General features: G+C 36.3%; 1 protein-coding gene across 1 annotated transcript; it reads right to left on the bottom strand.

Moving 5' to 3' along the window:
- Window positions 1-5,664: 5,664 nt before the first annotated feature.
- LOC127673190 (zinc finger protein 431-like) lies at window positions 5,665-8,332 on the bottom strand (the record flags this gene model as incomplete). Its single annotated transcript, XM_052168798.1, has 3 exons — window positions 5,665-6,877; window positions 7,942-8,002; window positions 8,212-8,332. Coding segments are annotated over 3 exons (1,395 nt in total), but the record flags the coding sequence as incomplete, so codon positions are not given.
- Between the last annotated feature and the right edge of the window lie 3,792 nt (window positions 8,333-12,124).

Raw genomic sequence — 12,124 nt, 5'->3', positions numbered from 1 at the left:
CAATCAGTCTACTTATATTCAGTCAAGAACCTGTAGTTCACAACCAATTAATAAACAATCGAGTCAGTTTTTGGTCCAGCGAAGACCAAAGTAATTGATTAACTGTCGTTTCTTTAATTGTAGTGATTGTTGATTAGTTATCGATCGATTAACCATAGTTGAATATTGCTCATTGATTAATTACCAATCAACTGGTTATTATTTATTGATCATCGATTGATTGGCAGCTCATGGCTGGCTGGTCGTCAGCTGGAAGTCTGTTATCGATCACCAATCAAGTGATTGATAGGCTGTTGGACAATGCGGCTCACATGAGATGATTGATCAGTGCCTGACTGAATACTGATCAATGGATTATTTGTTCCAGATTGATTTGTGTTCATTTCTGATTATTGATTGATTATGGATGACCAATTGACATCCTGATTAAACATGATGACAGAATGAGACATTGTCAGCCTCTCTCCTTGAATGGTCACAGATTCTTTCTCAGCTCTCCTGCTGCTGGACCCTGACGTCACTGGATGGGCCTCTGTATGACTGCTCAGATAGATGCAGGGGTAAGAGCGTTCACTAATGCCAACAGCCTGATTCAGGATGGACAGAGTTGTGCTGGGGCCATGGTGGTGTACAGTACAGGGATCACATGGGCAGAACCACAACTGGAAGTAATGTCAGCCCAGAAAGCTGACCTGCCAGCTCTAGAAAAGTCATTAGAACTGATAAAAGACAAGACACAGATGGCTGGTGTGACACTGCTATCTCTCATATCCATCGGGGCATTTATAAGAGGAGTCTTCTGATGGGAAAGGACTAAACTCCATTCCAGAGAGCCCCTAGAAATTGGGTTCCTCATGTCCTTGATTGCAACAGACCCAGGACACCCCACACTTTCTGATCGGACAAAACAAGTGATCTGGGCCAAAAACGTGTTGATGTCTCAGTGTTGTAAGAGAGGAAGGTAGACTGCTAACTGACTTCTAACTAATTGTATGAGATAAAGTGGTTCTACAAAGAAATAAAGGAAGGAATTAAGGACTTTATAGATTTCAATTGAAATGAATATGCAACATGCACCATCTCATGGAACATAAAGAACATGAAAATAGAGCTAAGAAAAAGTTCACAGTGCAAAATGCCTATGTAAAAGAAACAAGCTTTCATGCTAGTAAATTAGCAGCACAATTTGAAGGCTACAACAAAAAGAAGTTAGGAAGCAATGAAAACAAGGAAGAGAAATCTAGAAATTATCCCCTTGGGAGCTGAAACCAATAAAATAGAAATAGAAGAAGAAGAAGAATCAGTGTAACACGGAGTTGGTCTTTTGAGACTTTTATTAGCAAGAATCGTGAACCTTTATTAAAATATAAAGAATATGCAAATTAATGAAACCTAAAATGAAATGGGGACAAAATAACATGCAATGAAGAAATCTACAGAGTGGTAAAATCATAGTTTTTAAAAGGGTGAGCTCCACCAAACTGGAAATTATAAAAAAATGAATAATTTCCTCAAAAGATTCCACTTACCAAAATTAAAAGAAACTAAGAAAACCAACTTAAACAGACATAAACACCTAGGAAAACTGGATTCATTACAGATATGCCACCAATATGAGCACATATCCATGAGTTATAGGGTAGTAACCTACCAGACCTTCAAAGAAAATTTAACAAGAATTCAGTGTATTCAACAATATAGAAACAAAAGAAATATTAGCCAATTTATTTTCTGAACCCACAATTACTCATATATCTGGTCAGGTAAGACTAAGCAATAAAAGAGAATTACAGACCAATTATCCCTAAAACCACAGATGCAAAATTACTTAATAGAAAAAACAAATAAAATAAAATATAAAACACATCAAAAGATTATTATATTCTTATATAAATACATTATGGTAAAATTTTTAGTGTGATTAAAGATACAAGATACATGCCTAAACCTAAAAATGTCTCTGCACACCAAGCCTATAGCCAACATTAAATTAACTGGAGAGAAATTCAAGTTAATTCCACTAATTCCAAAACTAGACAAGGTGGTCCATTCTCTCTTTATCTATCTATTCAATATATTATGTAAAAGTTTAGCTAGAGAAATAAAAATGAAGGAGTGGAAGATAATACAAATTACAAAGGCAGAACTAAAATTATTTTTCTTTGAAGATATGATAGTTTGTGTACGTGAACGAAAACATCACAAAGGCAGTTCCTAGAATGGATGAACACTGTCAGCACAGTTGTTGGATTCATGATTAACTAAAAATGAAAATAAATATTAGTGGCTTTTGTATGTGAAAATAAGTTTGCAAGAGCAAATAAAATAGAGAGATATCATAAAATTTGATTTGATTGTTGACACTTGTCCTATTTTCTACATAATAAATAACCCATAGTGACTAAATAAAGGTGTGTTGGGTAAGAACTTAGCAAAATACTTTTAAGCACAGTTTACTTTGGGTATTCTTGAATGTTCTCAAAAAATACTATGATATGCAAAGGCTTTATTAGATTAATTACATGCTAAAAAGTTTACTCTTGTATAAAGATACTAGAAAGAACAAAACTTTAACACATTGACTATGTTTATGAGGTTTCTCTGCATTATGATATTTTCTTATGGTTTCTAAGACTACTGCTGCATGCAAAGGCTTTTTTTTTTTACCAATTGGCATATTCATAGCATTCTGTCCAGGATGTATTTTTTATGCATTCATAGATAACTGTTATGAAAATATTGTATCACATGATTTTAATTATAAGATTTCTCTTCAGTATGTGTTCTGCTATATATTTAAAGAAGACTACGATATACAAATGTTGGGAACAAGCAAAAGAATCTTGTTCTAAGGACAACCTTTTTGTTGATAAAGTACTTTTAATCATAAGTTGAAACTAAGGTCAAGTCCCAAGTCATAGGGGACCTGCATACTAACAATATCTGGCAAGCTTTCATGATTTGTTCTATTCCCTGAATCATAAATACTGTTCCTAATCCTAATTTCTGTTATTCTTGTTTTATTCCTCAAAATGAAGTGCCTGTTCCTAACTACAATAGAACCATTGGTTGTGATAAGGTAAACTGTAAAACCCACCTTCTGTATCATTTCACATAGAGTAACAACAGAAGAAAATCCTGATTGGTGAGAAATGTTGCTCTAACTTAGCATGGATGTTTGTGATTTTCAGGTGTGAAATCTATATCAGATTCTGGCTCACGGTGGGATTGGAATGGAATGCAGTTATTCAGATATGCTTCTTAATATATTATTCTAGGATGCATTAATCAGAAAAGATTTGACTACAAAAGATTCTTATCATTTGCATGGTCCTGGTGTTAGAACTGTGTTGGAACTCAGTGAATCTCATAACATAAAGGCTTTACCACATTGCTAACATTCATAGAATTTCTCTCCAGTATGAATAGTTTCATAATGATGAAGACTATAGAGGTGTACAAAGGCTTCATTATACTAAACACGTTCATGAAGCTTCTCTCTAAAACATATTCTTCAATGAAAATGAAGACTACAGAACTGTGCAAAGTCTTGACCAAATTAACAGAACTCATTGTGTTTCTGTCTTATCATTTTCATTGCTAAGAAAAGTCACAATTATCAAGGCTACTCCTATAAAAGCAACCATTTAATTGGGGATGGCTTACAATATCAGAGGTTTATTTCATTTTCATCATAGCAGGAAGAATGGCAGGAATGCAGACACTTATGATGCTGGAGAAGAAGCTGAGAGTTCTGCATCTTTATCCAGTGGCAGCTAGGAAGAGACTGTCTTCCAGGGACCTTATAGGGGGGTCTCTTCAGCACTGGTAGGAATTTCAAAGACCAACCCCACAGAGATGCACTTCCTCCAACAAGGCCACACCTCCTCATAATGCCACTAACTTAGCTTAGCATATTTAAATTACCACATTCCTCTGCCTGGCCCCCATATGATTGATCAAACACATGAGTGTATAGAGTTCATACTTAAACATGCAGAATACATGAGCTCGAACTCCAAATGTCCCCTTCCTCTATAGCAGTCTCAAAAATGTTAAGAGTCCAAAGTTCAAAACTCTTCTGAGATTAACCCAATCAGGTAATATCAATCACGTATATTTTCCAAAACAAAAACCACATCATCTGTCTTCATATAAACAGGATAAACTTCACCATTGCTAAAGGTCATTGTAAGGAAATCCTGTACCTTAAAAAGATGAAAAGCCAGCTGAGCAATCTCTAAACTCTGCAAGTCCAGGTCTGATGTCACAGCATTCTTCTGATCTATTACTCCTTTCTGCATTGTTTACTGAAGCACAATTGTTTCACTTTCAGTGGTTTTATTTCCTTAAAGCAGTTTTCCTGAGCTGGTAACACACAATTCTACCATTTCAAAAATGTGGTGTCTGTCTCCAAGGTAATTTCAATATCACAGCTTCTTGTCTCAATGTCTGGGATCCACACATGATCATCTCTGGTCCTCTAAAGAGACTGGGTCACTTTTCCAGCTCTGCCCTCTCTATCACTCTAAGGTCTGGTTGACTCCATTCTCCTGCTCCTGCTGATCTTGATGCTCATCCCATGGTACTTGCATCTTCAAGATGCTGGGTTCTTCTGCTAGAAATATGCTTAACCTATAGCCTTCCTATAATCCCTCAATGATCCCAAGACTCAGCTGCTCTGCATGACAACTTGATGCATTAAAAACCAGTACCTCTTGGGTGATTCTTATACATGAACAAGTCCAGGTGCACCACTACTTCCAACCTTGACTATCTCTGGAACATAATCTTTTTTTTTTTCACCCAGAAAACACTACCCACTTTCTATTTTTCAAAAACTTCATTGCCTAAGCTTGGTGGTCCTGGAACTTGCTCAGTAGAATAACCATGAACTCAGAGATCTCCAGGGCTCTGTCTCCTGAACTCTAGGATAAGAATCATGCAATACCATGCCTGGACCTAAGCTTTTCTTTTCAGATATTAAAATGAAAACCCAGAATAGCAATCAAGATCCCTTTTCAGTTTGACACATACTTGTATCGTCATATCTCCACATGAAAACAATAACCAGGTTATAATAATTCCTAACATGATATAGTTCACATTCATACAACTACAAATCCTTATGTTTAGCTGGATGGAATCTTGCCCTAATGGAACCATTCCTTTAACACCATTGAATATCCTTGATCATAGGATTTGTCTTCCTTCAATGTCCTGATGATGGCTTGCATTTTGAAACTTATGTTTTATATTTTCCATTTCTTAGTTTTCTGTACTTGTTAAAAACTGTAAGGCCAAATTCTATGTGGTGATTTTCATGACTTACATTGTCAAAGAAATGTCTTTTACATAACCTCGAGGAAACTCTTTAGACAAGGATAAAAGGCTGCAATCTTCTTTGCCAAGTCATCCAAAAGAACCATCTCCAGAGTGGAAATAATCCCAAGCACCAATGTCTATTGCATTCCTAATATGATAGCCCCATAACTCACACTTAATTCATGATTATATTCAGTAGATTTATTTCCAGCACAGAGAATTTGCAGATTTCTCTATTATGAATATACATCACCACATTGATTACATCAATAAGGTTTCTGTCTGGTATGTGTTCTTTGATCATAGTGGAGATGAATGGGTTATTCCACATTGATTATATTAGTAAGGTTTCTCTTGAGTATGTGTTCTCTTATGTCTTTGGCGATTACTGTGACGTGAAAAGGCTTTGCCACATTGGTTACATTCATAAGGTTTCCCACCAGAATGTGTTCTTTTATGAATTTGGAGATTACTGGCTCTTGCAAAGCCTTTACCACATTGATTACATTCATAAGGTTTCTCTCCAGTATGTGTTCTTTTATGATATTGCAAAGTACTAAGCTGTGCAAAGGTTTTACCACATTGACTACATTCGTAAGGTTTCTCTCCAGTATGTGTTCTTTTATGAATTTGGAGATGACTGCGCTGTGCAAAGCCTTTACCACATTGGTTACATTCATAAGGTTTCTCTCCAGTATGTGTCAGTTTATGTCTTTTGAGAACACTGTTACCTGAAAAAGCTTTTCCACATTGATTACATGCATATGGTTTCTCTCCAGTATGTGTTCTTTTATGATACTGGAAAGTACTGTGATGTGCAAAGGCTTTACCACATTGATTACACTCATAGGGTTTCTCTCCAGTATGTGTTCTTTTATGATACTGGAGATGTCTGGGTCTTGCAAAGGCTTTTCCACATTGATTACATTCATAAAGTTTCTCTCCATTATGTGTCAGTTTATGTCTTTGAAGATTACTGTGTTGTGAAAAGGCTTTACCACATTGATTACATTCATAAGGTTTCTCTCCGGTATGTGTTATTTTATGATACTGGAGATGACTGGGTCTTGCAAAGGCTTTACCACATTGATTACATTTATAAGGTTTCTCTCCAGTATGTGTTCTTTTATGATATTGGAGATGACTGGGTCTTGTAAAGGCTTTACCACATTGATTACATTCATAAGGTTTCTCTCCAGTATGTGTTCTTTTATGATATTGGAGATGACTGGGTCTTGTAAAGGCTTTACCACATTGATTACATTCATAAGATTTCTTTCCAGTATGTATCAGTTTATGTCTTTTGAGAACACTGTGACCTGCAAAGGCTTTTCCGCATTGATTACATTCATATGGTTTCTCTCCTGTATGTGTTCTTTTATGATATTGGAGATGACTGGGTGTTACAAAGGCTTTACTACATTGATTACATTCGTAAGGTTTCTCTCCAGTATGTATCCTTTTAGGATATTGGAGTTTACTGGGTCTTGCAAAGGCTTTACCACATTGATTACACTCATAGGTTTTCTCTCCACTCTGACTTCTTACATGCCTGCAACGGTAATTAGCAAATGTATAATCTTTACCCCACTCATTACGCTGATCAACCATGTAATCAATATGAAATATGTTTACAATTTGGACTAATGTTAAAGAAGCATCAGATCTTAAGGTTTTATCAGTTTGCATGTTCATGGTGTTCACCCTCATCAAGAGTTGTTCAAGACACCTGTGATGGTTATTACATGGCTCATATTTATAAAGTGATTTTTATATGATGTACTGCAGCTTTCTGCAGAAATTTTGAACAACTCGGATCTTTATAACATGGATTGCATTCATAATTTTAACTGTAGCGTGAATTACATCACATTTACTGTGAACCAGGACACACAGAATTATTCCCAAATTCCCCGTACCCATAATGCTTTTCTACCCTTTGAGTTTGGGGATGTTCCCCATAAAACTACAAAACCAATTAATCGCAAGTGTCTATCATATTCCTAATGTTTATCAAAGACAAAATACTACCTATCTTCTCATTGTTTAAGAACAAAAATTTTATGTTGCTTCTTTCAATAACCCTGTGCTCACATGGTTTTTATCCATTGGACACATGATATGCCTAATTTAAAAAAAAATAGAAAAACAAATGAAACATTTCCACATTGCATTTAGACTGAATTTTTGTTCCTCATAACACATGCATTATAGATTAATGTTTTTCAACAACAACATTCTTGATTCTCCTAAAATGCCCTCTCACAAAGCTTAGCCATATTACTACAAGAATATGAGTATCACCAATTTTACTATGGACTATTTGCTTACTAGAAAGTTTAGGATATCAATTTATCATTATTCAAAGTGCAATATCTAAGTACTATGAGACTATACAGATTGTCAGGTCCACAGCACGGCCCTAACGTAGCTACTTATTGAATAGATACACAAATGAGATATCAGATCTTGAGTTACATGGTTTTGTAAGAATATTATAATCATAGCTACGCTTAAAAGACTGTTATTTCACACTCTTGCTTTTCGTTGGAGATTCCAACAGATATGAAAAATTCCACAGAGGCAAATTTGTATCAGCTTCCACATAAAAATTACCTTTCTTGTCTTCTACTACTTGGAAAATGTTCTTCAAGATGATTGTCTTCCCAATTATAGCCTAAAACACAGGACGAGAAATGAATGCTATACTATTAGAAATTAGGAAAAATTTAAGGTACTATGAATTTTCAATGCTCCATGAAAGTTAGAGTAAAAATTTAATAAAATTGAATTATTCAGCTCAGTCTTCATTAGTCCCAATTAAAATAATAGAAAACCATCAATAAACAATAAACATTTGTTTCCTTTAGAAAAACTGAGTCTTACCTATAGCTTTGAGGTTCAGGCAGGTTTCTAACATCACATCTTTGTAGAGATTCTTCTGGGAAGGATCCAGCAAATTCCATTCTTCCTCAGTGAATTTCACATGCACATCATCAAAAGTCACTGCATCCTAAATATCCCATACATGTGTACAACACAAAGCATGATACTAACATCAATATAAAGGAATACACGCTTTTTCAAAAACATATTCATATAATATTGGCACTTGCTCCACTTATATTCTGACTCAGAATTTACACTCACTGTGTCATTTTAGAAGGAGCATTAATTATAAGATTTACCTGTTTTGCTTTTGAACACTTTGTATAGGATACAGCCTTGCCAGAGAAATGCCAATTAAGAAGGAGATGCAGGAGAAACAGATCCACAACACTGAGCACACATCTGAAAAATTGTATGAACATTTACTAACTACAAGAGTGATGGGCAAGCTGGATGTATTTGCCCATGACTTCAATCACAGACATACAAACAGTTGTATGTCAGTGAGGTGGATGGCACCATGTCATATGTATCATGTTCTAGGAGATCAAAAGTTATATATTAAGACCCTCAATCCCTACAAAAATCCACCAAGGAAATAAAAATGATAGAGAACTCAGAGTTCTATACTAAAACTTCCCATAATGAATTATACATTCACTTGAGATCCGTATCCATCTTGTAGAAGCATGAAGTGCAACAGTTTAAACTATAAAATTAATTAAATTTTACTAAAACGGAATGCATGCTTAACCAGTTACAAACAAACAGATGAAAATATAGTAATTTAAATGTTGATCATAAATAAGCAATATAGGATAGGAGAGATAGCTCAGCAATGGAAAGCTCTAGCTGTTCTTCCACATTGTGGTTGTCAATTTCTCACATACAGATGGAGACCAACAACTCCTCATTACTTCAAGATCAAGAGTTCTGAGGTCATCTTATGACAACAGTAAAGAAGAGACATGATATTCATATTCATACACATAGGAAAATACTATTTATTCAAACATTTCAAAAGAATCACAAGTGTGAGGAAATACATCATACACCTGGAATCCAAGGACTCTGAAGGCTCAGGTAGTATTGATGTAATGAACATATATCAACTTGAGAAATAGAATATAACCTATCTATTTGGCCAAATTTCAAAGTGAAACATGAGGATTAAAAGTTGCATAAAAGCATATCCTTATTGTGCACAACAATGTCAGCTGGCTTATATGGTTCCCATATCGGCTATCAGACAGGAAGGAATTCACAGAGAAATTTTGTCTTGAAAAACATAAACAAAGGAATAAAATTAAAAAAAATAGTAAACCGCCAGGCTTGCAAAATAGCGTAGCATTAAATGCAGATGTGGCTAAAGCATCTTATGTGATTTCGGGAGAGAGTCCAAATATTGACTGTGTGGGAGAATGAGAAGAAACCTGAAGGATTTAGTTAAAACTACAGCACAGTAGACACACAAAACAAAATTAGTCCCATCTAAAAGAAATGCAGGGGACACCTGGAGCACAGAATGTGGGAATGGCCAATGAAAACTCACCAAACTAGAGACACACCTTGTAGGCAATATCCAATCTTTAACATTATTATGGATACGATGTTATGCTCCCAGACAGGAGATTTCATAACTGTCCAATGAGAGGCTTCACCCATAATCTGACTGAAATAGATACAGAGAACCACAGTGAAACATAGGATGGACCTTGTAGAGGCTTAAGAAAGAGTTTGGGTAAATATTGAGTGCCCTGAAGATGGTAGGAACTCCACATGTAGTCTAAAAGATTCAATGAATCTTTAACCTTGGGAACATTGACAGACAGATCCATCAACCAAATAGTAGATACCAGCTAGACTAAGGCCCTTGGCACATAAGTAGCAGAAGTTCAGGTTAGTCTTCATGAGGACCCTCTAACAACTAGAACAGGGGCTGTCTCTAAAGCTGATGCATATCTTTGGTATCTGTTCATTTAAATGGACTCCAATGTCTGGCCTCAGTGGGAGAGGATGCACTAAACCCAGCAGAAACTTGAAGCCCCATGGTGTGGAGATACCCAGGGGATCCAATCAACTCCATTCTGATCCTGGATGCTATAGGTTCATGTTTACATTGTGATGAAAATGCATCCAGTCTACAGTGATCCTAATAGTCTTCAGAAGCTCCTACACAATTCAAATGTCTAAAGTGTCTTCTGACACTCAAGGCAATATTTTGAAAGTCAAATCTTTTAAACTCAGAAAAAAATCATATCTTTCCAACATACAATGGTACAGAATACCCATTTTTTGAAGTAGACAGGAATGTACACTGCTTTTTTAACCACATGACATGCCTACCAGGAGACAAAGCAGACTTTCCATAAGATTTACCACAGTATTTGCTATCCCACATGCTATTTATACAGCACAGCTCTCCCTAACACTGTACAAACACAAGGGGCAGCTTAACCTTTCTCCTGACTATGTCTCCTGGTGAATTGCTAAGATCATATCTTCCTGCCTGCCACTTCTCCTAGCTTTCAACATTAGCAAGCATTCCCTCTTGAACATACCCACAAATCAGGTCAGGAAAAGGGGCGACACTCAGCCAACTTCTCTGAAAATACAGACAGCAAACAATATCTCAGGAATAAAATTACCACCCGAACAAGACAAATCTAGAGACAAGTATCTAGACCTATTATCATCACAAACCCAGATGACTAGACATCATAATAGGAATATAATGAAGATAAGCCAGGGAAATATGTCACCAAGCAATCTAAGGTATCCCATCATAGCAGGCCCTCAAAAATTAAAACATGCAAGAGTTCTGATACATAAGAGGTTGTTTTGTGGAAATGAAGGAGTGAGAATCTAGGGAAGGGATAGAGGCACACAAGAGGACCTGCAGACTGGCACACTTGTAGGGAGCAGAGTGTGGGATGAGAGTAGAGAAAGACTATAGAGGGGGCTTGTGTAGAGAACAGAAACAGGGAACAAATAAAGAGAGTAGCTGAAGCTAGTGCTCCATTTATATAAAGCACACCTGGCAACAGCAGCAGCTGATGGAGGCAGGTAATGACTTAAGCAGGTGCTAAGTCCCTGAGAGCAGGCCATTGAAATTGCCTGCACATTGACCACCACAGAGGCAAGGTTCACATACCAAACAGGAAAGGAAGATACATAGAATAAATGGACTTATTTGTCAAAAAATATTTGGAGTCTAAAAGTTTCCTGGCACTAAATAACCAGGAACACTGCAACATATCAAAAGCAAATACTACAACTGACTGTAATAGAAGACGAATATCAGCAAAAAGGACAAGAAAGTAGTTTTAATGATATCCTGAATGAATAATTTCTAAACTAAAACTTTGATTCCTAGTAACGTACAAGAAGCATCCAAAACACAAAATAGATTGGAACAACAAAAAAAAAAAAGTCCCCTTGCCACACAATATTCAAACACTATACATGTAAAGAAGTAGGAATAGTGCAAAAACAAAGAAAACCAGTCACATGTAAAAATAGACCTATTACATTCATATCAGCCCTATCAATGTGCAGTGTAACACCTTAAAAAAATGCTCAACTTCATTAGTTATTAGGGAAATGCAAATCAAAACAACCCTGAGATTTCACCTTACACCAGTCAGAATGGCTAAGATTAAAAACTCAGGAGACAGCAGGTGTTGGCGAGGATGAGGAGAAAGAGGAACACTCCTCCACTGCTGGTGGGGTTGCAAATTGGTACAACCACTCTGGAAAGCAGTCTGGCGGTTCCTCCGAAAACTGGGCACCTCACTTCCAGAAGATCCTGCTATACCACTCCCGGGCATATACCCAAAAGATTCCCCAGCATGTAATAAGGATACATGTTCCACTATGCTCATAGCAGCCCTATTTATAATTGCCAGAA

Source organism: Apodemus sylvaticus, chromosome 22, assembly GCF_947179515.1.
Source record: "Apodemus sylvaticus chromosome 22, mApoSyl1.1, whole genome shotgun sequence".
In the NCBI taxonomy this organism is placed as follows: domain Eukaryota; kingdom Metazoa; phylum Chordata; class Mammalia; order Rodentia; family Muridae; genus Apodemus; species Apodemus sylvaticus.
The sequence above is the reverse complement of the archived record's forward strand: the minus strand, read 5'-3'. Positions and strand labels throughout refer to the sequence as shown.